Source organism: Petaurus breviceps, unplaced genomic scaffold (assembly GCF_028583685.1).
Source record: "Petaurus breviceps papuanus isolate PSGF00001 unplaced genomic scaffold, PetGlider_PUasm1.0 350, whole genome shotgun sequence".
NCBI classification, from domain to species: domain Eukaryota; kingdom Metazoa; phylum Chordata; class Mammalia; order Diprotodontia; family Petauridae; genus Petaurus; species Petaurus breviceps.
The window spans coordinates 652,495-669,715 of record NW_027186199.1 but is presented as its reverse complement, the minus strand read 5'-3'; the positions used below and the strand labels follow the sequence as shown (position 1 = coordinate 669,715).

The window sequence follows — 17,221 nt, the reverse complement described above, 5'->3', positions numbered from 1 at the left end:
ACCCAGAAATAACTGGCCGTGTAACCTTGAGCAAGTTACTTAACCCCAATTCCTTAAAAAAAAAAAAGAAAAAGAAAAAGAGTCCTGTGTCCTGGTTCAAGGTCCTCCATAAGTCTTCTCTGTATGTTTTAAGTTTTATCCCTCTGCTTTATCTACATTCTATGCTTCAGCCAAATGGAATGAAACATACTTGGCTCTTTCCTGCCCCCACCTCTGTTCATTTTGCTCCCAGTGACTAGAGTGTCCTCTTGTTTCTATCATTTGAAGTATCTTCCCTTCAAGGGCCAACTCAAATGCTGCCTCCTTCAGGAAGCCTTCCTTCATCCCTGCCAGTGAAAAGTGACCAACATAATGTCTTGACCATACTCTATAACTGTTTTTGTGTATGTTTGATGTCCTCTCCTCCTTGCCCTTCATGCGCTCCCTAAGGGCCAGGGCCAGGTCCCTGGACTTGTTCATTTTTGTATGAAAAGGATATATTTCAGAACAGGGTCTTTGCATATAACAAGCATCAGTACATGTTTGTAGATTGAATGACAGTGATATTTTTGGAAGATGAGTCTGGCAGAATGCAAGATGGCTCAGAGGGGGAAAGAAGGGAGCCTAATACCTTCACTGAGGCTTTTGCAGGAGGGATGTGGCAGTCATTCTACAGTCATTTATTAAATACTTATATGTGCCAGGCACTGTGTGGGGAATACAGAGAAAGGCAAAAAAACAATCCCTGCCCTCAACGAGCTCACACTAATGGGGGAGACATCGTGCAGACACCATCGTACATACAAGCCCTACCCTGGGGAAATTGGAGGTCCTCTTGGGGAGAGGTCACTTGCAGTGGGGACAATGGGGAAGAGAGCACTGGGCAAGGATGCAGGAGGCCGACATTTTAGTCTAGGCTCTGCTGCTGACTGGCTCTGGGACTTTGAACAGGCTTCTTTTCCTCTCTAGGTCTGTTTTTTCATTGCTCATATGAAGGTATTAGACTAAGTAATTATTTCCATTTCTGATCCTCCATGAATACTGTAAAATTTGGTACAGATTTCCTAGGCAGTCATGGGAGATAGTAGGTAGTTGATAAATGTTTTGTCAAACTGAATTAGAAATCATTTCATCCATACCCATTTTACAGATGAGGAAATTGATGTCCAGAGAAAGGGAGTGACTTTGTCCAAGGTTACATAGGTGAGATTTTAACCCAGGGCCCATGACTCAAAAGAGCAGTGATCAACAGTTTTATAAAAGCTGCCTCTCCTTTCCATAGAAGTAAGGGCAGGTCTTAATAGTAGATTGGACAGAAGGGAAAGAGACCTGATGACTATCGTATCCTGCACATGAAAGTAGGGATTTGATACTAGCTCTGTTTAGATGTTGTCAGCAGCTCTTCCCACTGATCTCTGAGTGGCCTTTAGCTCCAGCAAGAATTTGTGGAGCATCAGTTTCAGACTGGAAGGACCTAGAAGACCAGTCCGGCCCATGGCCATCATTTTATAGATGGGCAAGCTTGAGACCCAATAACAGGTTAATTGAGTCATCTCTGGTCCTGTGGGAATTGGGTCTCACAGACTACTGCTCCTGTGCCATGCTACTTCCTAAGCTATAAGTCTTTGTCTTGCCCTCAAGGCTCCCTGGTCTCTCATTCTGCCAGCCTAGCTTTCAGATTGTCTATTTCTCCTAAACTGCGGGCAGGGATTACTCTCTTCTGCTCAGTGCACAACCTGCACTTTCCTGCCTTCATGCCTAGAATGTTCTCCTATCCTCTCCTTCTTGTTAATCCCTATGCATTATAGAAAATTTTAGAACTTTTTTCTGAGAGAAATGTTTGAGCACAACTAGTCATGGGTTCATAAATTTAGAGCTGACTTTTAAGGTGTTATGGTTCAACCCTCAAAGATCCATGGACCCAGTAGTAATCTACTTTCTCTAGTGCAACGTTATTGTTTATAAGCAAACGCCCTCATTTAGTAGAGGAAGTTAGTTTAGTCATAGGTCATAAGTGGCATAGTCAAATTTTGAACCCAGATCTTCTCACTCTAAATCTTGGGCTCTTTTCATTATACCTCCTATAACAGCTGTCAAGATCCTAAGGGGCCAAACAGTGACAGATCCCTTGAGAAGGATCTATGAAGTAGCTAGAGGATTGAGGAAGAGACGTCCTTAAGGCGCCAAGCCAGGGCCCCAATGCAGGCATTGCAAAGAATCATAGCAACAAGCTACACCAACACTGCCTGTTTTTTTTACAAATGGGAAAACTATCCCAAACATAGGAATCCCAGTGTCACACAGGGAATCAGTGGCAGGACTAAACCTCAGCATGGCCTGGTGCTCTAAGTTGTCAGGAAGAAGACCCTTTGCCCTGGCTGGCCTCTTCTCCCCCCCTGCCCACCCAGTTCTTTTCCATTCTGACTCACCCCATACACCTCCCTCCAGTCCTCATTTCTTCTGCAGGCCATTGTACTGACTTGTACTGACTACACTATCCCACCTCCCTTGACTCATATGGGTTGAATCAGTTCATCTCTGCCCTATCCTTTACTCCCAAGAACCTTGCTTTCTTGTCCTTCAAGGCTCTTTCAAGATTTGGCTTAAATCCTATCTTCTGTAGGCGATCTTTCCCAGCACCTCCACTGCTAGTGCTTTTCTTTACACTGGTGGTATCTTCTTGAACTAACTGTCCTCCCTCCACTCTTCTCCAGAAGCTTGTGCTCCCAGCTCCCCCTGACAGGTTGGAAGAAGCCTGTTGGAGACTCCACTCTCTGCATTCAATGGTTCTCCTCCCTCCCCAGCTCCCAGTCTTTGTTACAGTAGAAGTGGAGAACAGTGGAGCAAAGACCTCACATGCCCCATCCGCACTGTCTAAGGAAGAGCCTTTAGGTAACCGAGGCACCCAATGCCCATCCTTAAGGCTAAGAACTGACCTGTGTGCCAGTTACATCAGCCTCTGCTACTTGCCCGTTGAGTAGCCACTACTGCCAGCCATATCATAACCAGCTATGTAGCAAAGTAGGTATCATGCTGAACTAGGGGTCCAGGAGACCCTTGCTACCCATGTGACCCCAGACAAGTCACTTAACCTCTGCCTCAGTTTCTTCATCTGTAAAATGAGAATAATAATAGCACCTATTTCACAGTTGTGAGGATCAAATGAGAGAATATAGATAATTTACTTTGCTAACCTTTTAAAACATTCTGTAAATGTTAGCTGCTATTACATCAAACATCTGATAATAGCTGTCCTTCTTCTACCTCTCAAACCAGGTTGACCTCCTCAGGCCCCACACCCTATTTTTCCTTTTCTGTGTGTTTTTTTAAGCTCCTTTTTTTTTCCTTTGTTGTTATTCCATTGCTGTAGGTCTCAGATTGGACCATCTGATTGGACCCCATGAGTACCATACACCCCCTAGAGAGAGGCCTCATACAGCATACTCCACAGAACAGCTGAGTCCTAGAGAACTAGGAAAGGTGCAATACTGTCCAGCTACTAAGACAACATGTTTCCCCTAAAGCCCAACTGTTGGGAGCATGAAATTCATGTGGGGAAGTTTCCCCTCAAATCTGTTTCTTTGAGCCCAGACCATAATCTCATAGCCCTCTCCATTACTCTGAATTTCCTTGGCCCACATAACTTATGAAGGTTTGTACTTCCTAGAATGTTGCTTTATCTTTAGCCTTTGACATATGTGCTCTCTTCCCTCTCTCCATAATAGCCACATGTCCCTCAACTCTCCCACTGCACTAGAAGTAACGGAAAAAGTATCCCAAGCCCCTGTGGAATTTTCCTATATAGTCTTCAAGCCAGGCAGCTCTTGGTCAGTTCCCTAAGTGAAGTTTCCCCCAACCCAGTGGCCCTTAATTTCATCTGCTGCCCATTGAATCCTAGGTGGCAAGCTCCAGGCATAGTTATAAGTAATGAGAAAATATAAACAGAGCCCTCACACCTTCACCCCCACATACCAGGGACATGCCTTTTATCACCTTCTCAGCCCAAGAATAGTAATTTTCTATCACACATGCATTTGCAGCTTAATAGGAAACTTCTTGGTATTTCACAGTCTCCCCCACAAGCACTCATGTGAGGTTCGGCTGAAAAACCAGGCCATACTATTTAATGACCTTACTTACTCCCAACCCACAGATGTAACCTATAGTGGGACCAGGGCATTTTCCCCCAGTCTTATGGATTTGATCTCAATCAGGGGCTTCACCTGTTGGCTCTTGAACATTGCTAAGGAAATTATCTCAAAACATGCTGTCATCTATTCAGGCCTTACAGACCTCTACAGTTGGCCCCTGAAGAGAGAGTAAGGACAGTTGGTTCCTTCAGATCCTATCATTAGTCTTGGGGCCAGACCCTCTGACTTTCCTGGCCTTACTAGGCTTCAGTTATAGCTAAAAGACCCTAGAGGTAGATATCATAAAGGTTCTGAATTTCCTCATATCATAGTTGTGAGATCCATAAGGAGTTTCATGTCCATATGAATTGAGGCTGAGTTCTGCCTGAACATAAGGTAATGGATTAAATCATCTCCAAGGACCCTTCCTCTAGCAGAGATGATGGTGTGGTAAGAGCTAGAGGCCCCCAACCTCCCTTCACTCCCCCAGAATATTCCATTAAAGCTCTAAAAATTCACAAATAGGAACATCAGTAAAGAAAACCAAAGAAAAATGACTATAAACTCCTCCAGTCCAGAGTGATGCAAGACAGCCACTAATCTGTTCTGAGTGGAATTAGGGGTAGGTAGGATACACAGTGTGTAAGCATCCTGGATGCATAACAGGAGACAGTGCCAGAGCAGCACCTGAGATCTGAAGGTCTGCTAGTAGCTCAGTAGATATGTGGTTGGGACTTGTCAGGATCAAAGCAAAGAATAGTGTCAGCTGGTGGGGTGGGGGTGGGAGAGGCGACCTGCTAAAACCTAAATCCAGCCACCAAGAGACTGAGTCCAAACCTAAGAATAACTATAGAGGACAGGGTTTAGTCTTCTTACCAACTAAGCAAAGCTTGCCCAACCATGCCAAAGGAATAATAATAGCCCTCAGCGTTTATTATAGCACTTTAAGATTTGTAAAGCACTTTACATGTATTCTCTCATTTAGTCCTCAAAAATCCTGTGAGATAGGTTCTTTACAAATGAGCAAACAGTCTGAAAAAGGTTAATTTGAGCTCAAGTCTTCCCAACTCCAGGTCTATTGGACCACCTTAGTGCAGGAGGGAGCACAGTCTGACCCAACCAAAAGGCCCTAATCCAGAAACTGAGGCTGGAGATAAGCATGCCCAGAAGAAATAGTCTGGACAGAGAGTAATTCCACAGCAGAGTCAAGTAGAGCCTTAGAGAAAACGATGATCTGACCACTAGGATGAGAAAAACACCCATGAGCAAGAAGTAAAGTGAAAGAGAAAAAATGTAGTGTTAAATAAAATGAGAGCTAGGGCAGAGAGAATGGGAAAGAGAACAGATAGTCTAGAACTAGAAAATGCTGAACTTTATCCAGAATTGAACTCCCAAAGTTAGAGTGAGCCATACAAAAAGCAGCAACTTATGAAGCAACAAGAAATACGAAAATGCAAAAGGCAAGGATTAATGGGGGGGGGGGTGCAGAAAATGTGAAAAGTCCAATCAAAAACAACTAGTGTAGAAAATAGGTCAAACAGGGATTCTAAGAATTGGCATATTACCTGGACATCATGACTTTAAAAAAAAAAAAACAGAAAGAAAGCACCAAAATGAAAACTATGTTCCCAGGAACATCTTACCAAAAATCCAGAATTTTACATCAAAGAAAAAAATGCTGAAAGCTGCCAAAATGAATGAGTTCAAAGACCAAGGAACCATAGTCAGGACCAAAAAGTCTTGGCAGCTTCCTCTGCCACGAAGATCGTGGAGTATGATATTCAAAAAAAAAAAAAAAGATAAAAGGCTTGCAACCAAAGATAACAGTATGCATATAACACTTAAAGGTTTTTAAAGAGCTTTACAAATACTTTATCCTCACATTAACTCTGGGAGGTAGGTGCTATAATGTATGTTTTATAAATGAGGAAACTGAGGCAGACAGGTTATGACTTAACCAGGGTAATAGCTCCTAAGAAGCTGAAGCTAGATTTGAACTGAGGTGTTACTGATTCCAGTCCAATTGCTTTATCCTCTGCACCACCAAAAATTTACTCTGTAAAACTGAAACTAGTTGGGGGGGGGGGGGGGGGGGGGGGGTCGGGGGGAGGCGGGGATGGATCTTTAATAGAATTGAGAACTCTTTTTTAAAGAGCTGAGTAGAAGCTTGGAGTAGCAGACACAGTTATCAAGGAAAAATTAGAAAGGTAACATACATAGGAGCATTTGGAAGAGCCTGTACTATGATAAAATACTGACATTCTAATGGAATGCAAACCAAATGTCCCTTCAGAACTCTGATATCTTAAAGGATCATAGAGCTAAACAGAGGAACTGGGACTGGTTTTCTTCTGTTTTAAGAGAACAAAGAAAAGGATGGGAAAAGGGAATATATTAGGGAAGAAAGAAAGGGGGGGAGGGGAGGAAACTTACTATCTCACATAATAAGAGTCCAGGAGCTGAAGAGTATAAAAACATGGAGTAAGAGGGTAAGAGAAATATACATCACATGAACCTCAGTGTCATCTGAACTAGACAAAGCAGAATTAAGCACATGCATGCATGCAGTTTGATGTGGAAATACATTAAACTCACAGTGAAACAAGCAGACTTTAAAGAAGATAGAGGGAGATTTAAAGGGAATGATAAGATTGGTAATGGGTTAATCATGAGTAAAACAAGCTCCAATATCAGAAGGTGGAGCATAGAGATAATAAAATAATAGTTAACACATATACTGATTACTATGTGCCAGGCACTGTACTAAGCATTTTACAGTTATTTCATTTGCTCTTCACAACCATCCTGTGGAGTTAGGTGCTTATTAGCCCCATTTTACATATGAGGAAACTGAGGCAAAGAGAGGTAAAGTGACTTGCCTGGGGGCACCTAGCTAGTAAGTGTCAGAGACAGGTTTTGAGCTCTTCCTACTCCAAGGTTAGCTCTCTATCCACTATGCCACCTAGATGCCATTGAAAGATGTAAAAATCGATGATGAGGTGCAAGGGGACAGGAAGAGAAAAGGAACAGCATAGTGGAAACATGACTCTTTTACCACTTTTTTTGTACAGAGAGGAAAGAGACAGGGAAAAGTAATAGATGATAAGTAGGATGGAGGAATATGTATCAACAGTCATAACTGAACGTTAATGGGATAAACTCACCCATAAAACAAGAGATTTGGCAGAATGGATTAAAAACTAGAATCTGACAGTGTATACAGGAAATACCCTTGGAGCATAAAGAGTTACATAGTTAAAATAAAGTACTGGAACAAAAGCTATTTTGCTTCAAGTGAACTCAAAATAGGAGGATGGAGAAATCATCTTACACAAAGTAGCAAAAATAGACATGTTAGCAAGGAAACTACCCCCATGCTTAAAGATTCCATAGATAGCAAATCAATAGCAACACAATATATATGAATTGCATCTAAAGGAAAAGGTAATCTGAGTATAGGAAGAAATAAACAGTAAACCTCTAATTCAATGTACCACCTTCAGACCTAGACAAATCTAACAAATTTAATCACTGTAATAGAATCTTAGAAAAGTTAGAAATTATCTCTGGCAATTACTGAACAGGAACAAAAAGGATCATACATATTCCTCCACTATACAGTCCACCTTTATGAAAATTGACTATATATTGGCACATAAATACCTCACTAACAAATGCAGAAATGATAGAATACATCCTTTACTCAAAACAATGCAATAAAAGTAGATTGACTAAAGGCCTTTAAAGAAAGCATTAAAAATTAATTGGAGGGGCAGCTAGGTGGCACAGTGAATAGAGTACCGGCCCTGGAGTCAGGAGGACCTGATTTCACATCTGGCCTCAGACACTTGATACACTAACTTTGGGCAAGTCATTTAATCCCAATTGTCCTCCAAAAAGCAAAAAAAAATTTAATTGTAGACTAATCCTAAAGAATTATTGGATCAGATAACAAATGGAAACAAAGGAAAAATTCTTCAAAGAAAACAGAAATAAGACAGCATCGCAAACTTGTGAGATGCATTTAAAGCATGCTTTTAAAGGAAAATAGATATCTTTGAATGTTTTCATAGGCCAAAAAAAGAAAAGGAAAAAATCACTGAATAGAGCATGCAACTAAAATTAAAAAAAAAAACTAGAAAAGCAACAAACCAGAAAAACCCAATTTAACACCAAATTGGAAATTCTGAAAACCGAATAAAATGTTGATAAATTTGAAAGCAAAAAATTCCTTTTAATTGATAAGGCTAGTAATTTTTTTATACTGTGCCCCAACAAAGGGGTTGTACATGAAAATGGATCTCATTTCATTCCACTTGCCTTTTTTTAGAAGTGCAAAGGAAAACAGAAATTAGATGATTCCCACACCTATCATTCTTCTCTTTTCCAGCTGCACATCCCTGCTCACATGGCATAGTATCCAGTTCTCAGCTCTCTTACCATGCTGATCACTTTACTCTGGACCTGTTTTGGGAAATATTGATTCTTCCAAAGGGAGGAGGATGAGGGAGAACATAGGCCCCTTTCTTGGGGTGTTCAAGTGAAAGAATGGGACTTTAATTATTTCCCAATACACACACACACACACACACACACACACACACACACACACATGAAAAACAAATTCATAGCAGTAATCTTCTAAGAATGCCTTTCTTCCTCTATATTTAACCCCAATCCCTTGTTTGCCCTTATCCTCCACTTGGAGGTTCCATCTGGTCTGACCACCCATGCTGTGTCAGATTCCTTCATACTCTGCTGTTTCTCTTTCTGATCCCAAAGCATAGGCATATGCATGCTCAGATACACACAAGTACTCCCAGATGCTGGTCTTTAAAGGCACATTGGCAGTTTGACAGCCCACAGTGCTAGAATCCTGGCAGGGCTGTACAGTCCTGACATCATGAGTTTTTTGCTTCTGTTGTTTGGAGGCTGTGGAAAGTAGATGAAGAGCTAGACTGTGACCAGCCCCCCAGCTCAGAGCCTGAGACCAACAATGTCAAGTGGTCACTGCCTCTTCTTTATTCTATCATGAGCTACTAAGAGTTAGTAGAAGGATGAGAAAGGATGCCCCTTTCCTGTACTCACAGAACTCAATCCATATGCATGAGGCTTGAGAGAAATACATTCTAGAAGCCTTACTTTCCCCCAGACACCCAAGTCCTTTATGTGTCTTGGGAAGGTAACTTAGTTTTCTGCCCAAACAGTACCTTAACTGAGGGATCTTTTGCTTAGAGTCAAAGGGTACCATTTTTCTGGGCTTAGAGCTGTGGCAGAATTAGATGGAAGCCACAGTCTCCTAAGAGAATCTTGGTTCTCCAACCCCTATCCCCAGCCTACCTGAGTCTCTTCTGCCCAGTGGGAAACACGTCTTCCAGTACTGTTGGGTCTTCCTGTCACAGTGACCCAAGTGGGGTTTGGCCTGGGATTTACTGTTAGCCAATCAATGAAAGCCAGAGTGATTTGGGTCCTTAAGAAAGAAATCTAGCTGTAAACTTCAAGATGTCTTGTGAGGTTTTGGTGATCAGAATTTACATTCAATGTAGATCATTGTAGCAGATCACCCAAAGGTAAGGGTTTGTTACCCTATGTGGACCAAGGGAAAGGAAGGGAAAGACAAAAAGAAAAAAAAAAAGGAAGGAAGGAGTGAGTTGTGTTATCCAACTGACTGGTTCCAGTTGGGTCCCTCATGGGGCAGTTCCTACTACTACTCCTTTCTCTAAGGGGACTGGGACATTGGGAAGATGATGCCCTGTCACGAAGGTGAATTGGATTTAAGTGAGGGTGGGCTGTGCAAAGTCATCAGCCTCACTTTCCCCTTCAGGGCCATCTGACTGGCTCAGAGTGAATGTAAATAGCAATTGTTTCTGTTTTGGCCAGAAACCCTAAGGTTCTTCTCCTCCCGAGTTGGTTTTTTTGTTGTTTTGTTTTGCTTTGACTTAGTAAAAGAGGCCACTTTCTGTCCCTTAACCTCAATCACCCATTAGTCCATTGCCTCTGTCATACTGAGACCCATTAAAGACCAAGGTCTCCTATTGCAAACCAGGCCATCTCCTGTTGTTCTGATCAGTGTCTTGCCACTGGACCCAGTTGGCTCCAGAGTTGAAAGTAAGGCTAATGACTTTGCACAGCCCACCCTCACTTAAATCCAATTCATTTGCATCACCTCCCTGATGTCATGGTCCTCCTCAAAAATGAAGGACAGACAACAGCAACAACCAAGTCAGAGACAGCCCATATTGTCTCCTGGATAGATTTCTATCTCCTAAGTCCTTTTAAGGATTTAGTTTCTGGATTGCTAATAGCAGGCCAAAAAAATAAAAGGGCGGCAGTCAGCAGTGGGGGGCCAGTACACAAAGAGAAACAGTATGTGGCATGATCTGTCAGCATCACCCTAAGCCCAGGAGTCCAGCCCTATCAGATAACCTGTCCTAATTGCTATGTGATGAGATCTGGGGCTATGTTTAATTAAGCTGCATCAGTGACAGCTCCAAGGGAACAAAATCATTATCTTGACGTTTCCTTATCTCTTCCTCCTGGTTTTCCAGAATTGGGAGATTAGGGTGCTGAGATCAAAGTTTTCTCCCCTGATTCCAGCCTCTCTTCCCTCTCCCACTGTGGAGCAGGATACAGTTGTCCTTCCCTTCCCAAGGAAGTTTTGGTTAAGTGAGTAACCCATTTCTCCAGCTGGGCTGGCCAGTGAAGGAGAGAAGAGGGAAGTGACACATTGTGCCCCAGACTCATCAGCTCCTCCCTGTAGGGGCAAGTTTGAGTCCCCAGGCATGTTCAGCCCCCACAGGAAGCAGCAAGGAGCTGGCTAAGGGAGTACATCCTCCCTCCCTCTCTTGACTGCCCCATAAAGCTTTAGTGTGATGCAAGGGAAAGCTGAAGTCAGAGGACTTTGGTTCATATCCTATCTCTTCCATTTAAGACTAGTGTAACCTTGTGCAAATCATTTAACTTCAATTTCCTCATCTGAAAAATAAAAGAGATTAGACTAAATGACCTCTCAGGTGCCTGCATTAGCCTGAGCTCTGTGAGGGTAGTAAGCATGTCTGGTCTAGACTTCTTTCCTCCATGTAATGCTTGGCACAGTGTTGTTCTATAGGCGCTACCAGAGCCTCCTTGCCCATCCCCTTTCCTTGCTTTTCTTGTAGTGAGAATGAAGCCCTATGGAGAGAGGTTGCCAGCCTTCGGCAGAAGCATGCCCAACAGCAAAAAGTAGTCAACAAGGTGAGAGTTTGTGAAAATAGAGGAGAAAGGGTGGGTTCTGCATTAAAGGGTGGTCCCCTTTGGTTGCTTTCCATTTCCTGGGCCTAAATATGCTTAAGGCCTCAGTATGGGGAGCCCAGGCCGACAGCCTTCTCTTTTCATACAGCTGATCCAGTTCCTGATTTCTCTCGTCCAGTCAAACCGGATCCTGGGGGTGAAGAGGAAGATGTGAGTAGTTTGCTGCAGACCTCAGGACTCATTCCCCCTGAGCAGGCCTAGAAATTCCTACCCAGATAATTTTTACCTGTACTCCTTGAACACTCTTCCCTTTCTGCCTGACCGCTCCTTGTGACTCCCTCCCTTGCAGCCCCTTGATGTTGAATGATAGCAGTTCGGCACATTCCATGCCCAAGTACAGCCGCCAGTACTCCTTAGAGCACGTCCATGGCTCCTCTCCCTACACGGTGAGCACACAGGGGAGGGAGGGGGACAAGCATCTGTTAAATGCCTGCCCACTGTGTACCAGGCACTGGGAGAAGCACTTTGCAAATAGGACCTTATTTGATAATGTTCCTGGGAGGAGGGGTATGCTGAAGAGACAAGAGAAGAGAGAGATCAGGAAGGAGTCAGGAGGCTGGGATTGGATAAAGTCCACAATCCTGTGTCCAGGACAGGGAAGAGAGAGCTTGCCCCTGGAAAAGAATCCTATCTGGAGAGCCTCTTAAGAGCAGACCTCACCCATTAATATTATGAGGGAAGGAAGAGGAGGGAAAAAGAAGCTAGGGTTGCTACCCTGACCATCCCCCAACCCTGTTTGGCTGTTCCAGGCTTCTTCCCCAACCTATAGTGGCTCCAACCTATACTCCTCAGACTCTGCAGCCAATAGTGGACCCATCATTTCAGATGTCACAGAGCTGGCCCAATCCAGCCCCTCGGCCTCCCCCAATGGCAGCGTGGATGAGAGGTAGGGCCCCAACACCACTTCCTCCCCCTGTCCCTGGCATCCCCCTCTACAGCCTTTGGGACACAGATTCAAGGTTAGGACTTCGGCTCCTTGGCAGGCTGCTCCTCTGCCCATAAGGCCATGAGAAACCTCCTTCACTTTAGTGTTGCCCTTTCTCCTGTGGACCTGCCTCCTCTTCCTCTGTCAGCACCCACCCTGTGGCCTCCTGCCTTCCTCCCGTGCTTAACTTGCTCATGCAACCCCTGCCTTGATAGGCCCAGTTCACAGTGGTAGAAGCTGTAGACCACGAAGCCCTGAGGAGGGAAGGGGATGTGAGACGACAGGAGAAAAAAAAGCTGGACCTTGGCGGGGGGAGGGATCCCCTCCCACAAGTTGGGATGACCATGCTTCTGGGTGTCTATATGTATGGGCAAACCCATCTCTCCTCAGGATCAGCCCAATGATACGAATCAAAGAGGAGCCCCTCAGCCCACCACGAAGCCCCCAGATTGAGGAGACCAGTCCAGGCCACCCTCCCTCGGTGGTGGAGACCCCCCTGTCCCCTTGCACCTTCATCGACTCCATTCTTCAGGAGAGTGAGCCCAGCACTGCCGCCTCTGTTTCTGGCACCGTGGGTGGAGCCGTCTCTTCTCCACCTCCAGGTCCCCTCCAGACTCCCGAGAAGTGCCTCAGCGTAGCCTGCCTCGACAAGTGAGTGTGGGTGTACAGAGACATCACACACATCAGCCCAGAGTCAACCTGAGGGAAAGAAAACATGCAAGGGCACTGGGACTCCCTGCTGGCTTGTGAGAGCTGGACCAAACTGACCTCCCCGGCACGCACACAAGCTCTGCCCTGGTGCTGCTGCTTCCGCCGCCGCCACCTCTGGTTCTGTCATTAACCTTCTGGCTGCTCTTTGCTTCTGCTGCTTACTGTCTACCCCATCTCCCTCCTTGGATGGGAAAAGAGTTGTGTGTATGCTCACATACTCCTTCATAGGCACCTGCCTCTGCCTCTTCAGGCCTCACCCCTACATGCACCTAAGGAGCCAGGCACCCTCAACCCTAGCTTAGCCGCTGCCCAGGGGCTAGGACAAGCTACAGAGAAAGTGATGAGTGACTCAGTGCTCTAAGAGGGCCTGGCAGTCCTTTCCAGCCAGGAGGCCTGGGGTAGGGTGGAAGCAGGGAGTGCATGAGCCCTCCAGACCTCACCCGTCCCCTGATCCCTACTTTGAATTGGGCACGTGCTGTTGTCTTTTGTATCTTGCAGTTTGACTCGCACTCCACAGATGTCTGAGGTTGCCCGCCTCTTCCCCAGCCCTGCCTCTTCCTCTCTGCATTGCCGATCACAGCCAGGGTTAGCATTGCCCCCGAAGGGGGGAGGGAGAAAGGGCATATTTGGGAAGAGCTCCTGACCCATCCACCCAAGGCTCAATATAATGCCCAATCCAGCCTATTGGTGTCAGTGACTTTGATGACATCTTGTGTGTTCAACTAGGGTGAACTTTCCCACAAAGGGAGGCTTGCCTGGCCCAGAAGACATCCAAGGGGAGCCTGGCCTGGATGAGGCCTATAATATGCAGGATCCTTTTCCTTTCCTATGCAGAGGGGAGTCACTCCCAGTGAAGCCACATCAGTCACCACCCTCCTAGGCCAGGTGCTCCCAGGAATAGATAGTAGAGCCACCTCAAGGTAGGCTCCCTAGTTGGGTCTAGAGGTGGTGGGGAGCCACCCACCCATTCTGTCAGCCCATTCCTTCCTGGGACAGTTAGGGGGCTTGGTCACAGTCAGGTCATCCTGTGGCCCCTTCATGCATTCAGATTTTGCCCGAGTTTTCAAAGGGCCCCATTTCCCCAGGGAGGTTGTGGAATCCTTGGGAGGATTTGGGTCAAGGTGACCCTGGGTTTGTACTTTAACCTAGATAAAGTTGAACAACTATTGAAAGTCTTCAAGATGTATTCCTTCTAGGCCCCAGCCACCTCTCCCTTCATCGGTAGAGGGAATGTATTGTTCTATTGGTTGGTTAGATGAGATTGGTATCAATCAGGTATTAATTTGTGACCTTTGCTTGCTGCACTAACCTTCGTCCTCAGCTTTCTATTTGTCACTTCTTTCTTCCCACACTTACTTTCTAGGAGCCCAGCACTAAATAGCATAAAAAAAAAATCTTGCAGTTAGAAGGGAATCTCTAGGGTCGTCCTTTTCTAGATAAATACTCCCACCACACAACAGTTGCCCAGCCTCTCCTTGGACACTTCCAATAACAAGGAGCTCATTGTTTCTCGCTCACCCTGTTCCTCTGTTGGACGGCTCAACTGTTAGTCCTTCTATCTAGAGTGCATCTTCCTCCTTTTATTCACAGCCGTTGCTCCTATGCTTAATGCCACTTAAAATTAAGTCTAGTCTCTCATTCTATATCAGATACTTAAAGGAATTGTATTCACTCTTCTCTTTAGTCTTCTCATACAGCATTATGTCCAAACTTTGCCAGGAGCTTTTTCCTTCCTAAATTCCCCTGATCCTCCAAGAAAAGCACCTGTGTTTGAGTTACCAGCAGTCTACCAAAAGTCAGTCAGGGTGGCTGAGGATCGGTGAGCAACAGAAGCCTAGCTCTTCCCTTCCCTGGGGAGTAACAGCAATTAGTCAGTCAGTCATGGAGCCTTTCCTGCCCATCTTCTGGAGATGAGTGGAATGTGGCAATTATAGAGGAGGAGAGGGCTTGTGCAGAGGACAGGGAAAGACAAGGCTTGGGCTTAATGAGTAGAGCAGACAGTTTTGTCTTAGGGAATGGGGGAGAAACACTTAAAGGCCAAGCAGGAGTTTAGAAGAGCTAGACTTGTCCCAAAGTGTAAGTAACAACCTGACTCAGTAAATAGTGAGGTCCTGATCACTGGGTGGCGTCAAGGAAAGCCCGAATAAGCACATATCCAGGATTTTGTAAAATGTGTTCATACTCCAATCCTAGCCAGGTTAGACTGGAGGGTTCTTGAACAGGGGACTGCCATGGGAGTTTTAAGTTCATCAGGTGGTAATGTACATAGCCAACCAGCACTTAGGCATCTGTGATGCGTGGGACACTTTGCTGGGTCTACAGTGGGTAACCAAAGCCCAGAGGCAGGGAGACCAACTGAAGGAAGGGGTCATCAAGAGTAATTGAGGCAGGAAATTAGTCAGGTCCAGAGCCATCTACAGACCTTGTGGGGAAATGGAGGGAGCCCTGGGGTGAGAAGGCAAAGTAGCAGCCATTCTCAGGCTTCTGCTACCCACACATCTGTACACAATCCCAGGCTGTCAGTGGCCTTTCTTGGGGCCCCTGAGCCTGTAAGACCTTCCCCTGTCTTCCCCCACCCCCATCCCAGCCATGAGGTGGTGGGAGCATCCCGAGCATCCCACCCTCTGGGGCCATGAATAGCTGCTTCTCTGTTCTTTCCAGTTTGGGACGGCATCACATCCTTGACCTGCATTCTGGTCCTTCCCCTCATCCTTAGTCCCTTCTTTTTTTGCCTGGTTAGAAATGAGCTTAGTGAGCACCTGGATACCATGGACTCCAACCTGGACAACCTACAGACCATGCTAACCACCCACGGCTTCAGTGTAGACACCAGCGCCCTGCTAGATGTGAGTGTTCTGGGCCTGTCCACGTCACTGTCCCATCTTCTTTAGTGAGTCTACCCTTCCCACTCAACAACCTGTCTTTTCTTTGGTAGCTCTTTAGCCCCTCAATGTCTGTGACAGACATGAGCCTGCCTGACCTGGACAGCAGCCTGGCTAGTGTGCGTAGTCAAGGGCCCCTGGGAAGTTGGGGAGGGATGAAGTGGTTAGCAGGTATCCTGGGTGCCCAAAATCTTTTCTGCTAAAACCCCAGGGCCCCCAGTATAAGTGGGGTGGGGTGGGATAGGAAGGGAAGAGATGGGATGGGGTAGGGTGGGGTGGAATGAGATTGGAAGGGAAGAGATGGGATGGGGTAGGGTGGGATGGGGTAGGAAGGGAAGAGATGGGATAGAGTGGAGTGGGGTGGTCCTGGCCAGGGTGGGGTAGAGATGAGGTTAAGACCTTGGCCCCAGACCCAGCTGCCCCCTTCCCCTTCCCACAGCCCCTCACTCCCCACCCCCTACAGATCCAGGACCTCCTCTCCTCCCAGGAGCAACCAAAGCCTCTGGAGACTGAGACAGGTGGTGCAGACTCAGGTGAGCTGGACTCTGAACCTTGGGCTGCCATCCCTTGATCCCCTACTCCTGCCCCAGGGATCCCAGACACCAGTACCTGAAACCTCCGTTTCTCCTCAGCTGTGGCCTAGCTTGGGACCTGTTCCCCTTCTCCATGACCCCTCTCCCCAATATCACACCAGCCTGGGCAGGGGATCCCCATGCTACCCATGATATCCAGTTCTAAAGCCTTAATTTTCCCTTTACCCCCACACCCATGACCCTCTTCCTCTACCCACCCAGGGAAGCAGCTGGTGCACTACACAGCCCAGCCCTTGTTCCTGGTAGACTCCAGCACTTTGGATACAACAGGGAATGACCTGCCCATCTTCTTCGAACTGGGGGAGGGGCCTTACTTCTCGGAGGGGGATGACTACACTGATGACCCCACCATCTCCCTGCTGTCTGGCTCTGAGCCCGCCAAGGCCAAGGACCCTGCCGTCTCCTAAAGCCCCTCTTCCTCTGGGAGGGGGATGATCCAGGCATCAGGGTCCCCCTCCCTTCCTTGCCAGTTTTCCTGAGGGTGGGAGAGGGGCGCTGTCCCTTGCATTTATGCTCAGAGAAGTTGCCAGAAATCTAACTTGGGGCCAGACAAGCCTGTTGGAGGGAATCTGGCAACAGATAGGACCCAGGCCATAATTAAGGGGCCACCCACCTGAGCAGGATGTGGGAGGGAGTGTGCCCGAAGGGGCTCTTCTGGACAGAGATTGTTATAATGGAAGCAGCCCAGGTGAGCAGAGATCAACAGGAGAA

General features: G+C 46.2%; 1 protein-coding gene across 6 annotated transcripts in view; it reads left to right on the top strand.

The window, feature by feature from the left end:
• HSF1 (heat shock transcription factor 1) overlaps positions 1 to 17,221 on the top strand; it is a 76,890-nt gene that overhangs the window by 42,459 nt on the left and 17,210 nt on the right. The window contains exons 5-14 of one of the 6 annotated variants that reach the window (XM_069097018.1): positions 11,267 to 11,342; positions 11,488 to 11,549; positions 11,689 to 11,785; positions 12,149 to 12,285; positions 12,715 to 12,975; positions 13,534 to 13,620; positions 15,776 to 15,881; positions 15,971 to 16,036; positions 16,381 to 16,450; positions 16,712 to 17,215. In XM_069097018.1, the coding sequence (XP_068953119.1) occupies positions 11,267 to 11,342; positions 11,488 to 11,549; positions 11,689 to 11,785; positions 12,149 to 12,285; positions 12,715 to 12,975; positions 13,534 to 13,620; positions 15,776 to 15,881; positions 15,971 to 16,036; positions 16,381 to 16,450; positions 16,712 to 16,917 (1,168 nt within the window). In that variant the 3' untranslated portion in view covers positions 16,918 to 17,215. Of the gene's footprint in view, positions 1 to 11,266; positions 11,343 to 11,487; positions 11,550 to 11,688; positions 11,786 to 12,148; positions 12,286 to 12,714; positions 12,976 to 13,533; positions 13,621 to 15,775; positions 15,882 to 15,970; positions 16,037 to 16,356; positions 16,451 to 16,711; positions 17,216 to 17,221 lie in introns of those variants that run through there. The other 5 variants (XM_069097017.1, XM_069097022.1, XM_069097021.1 and 2 more) reach the window with 5 other exon arrangements.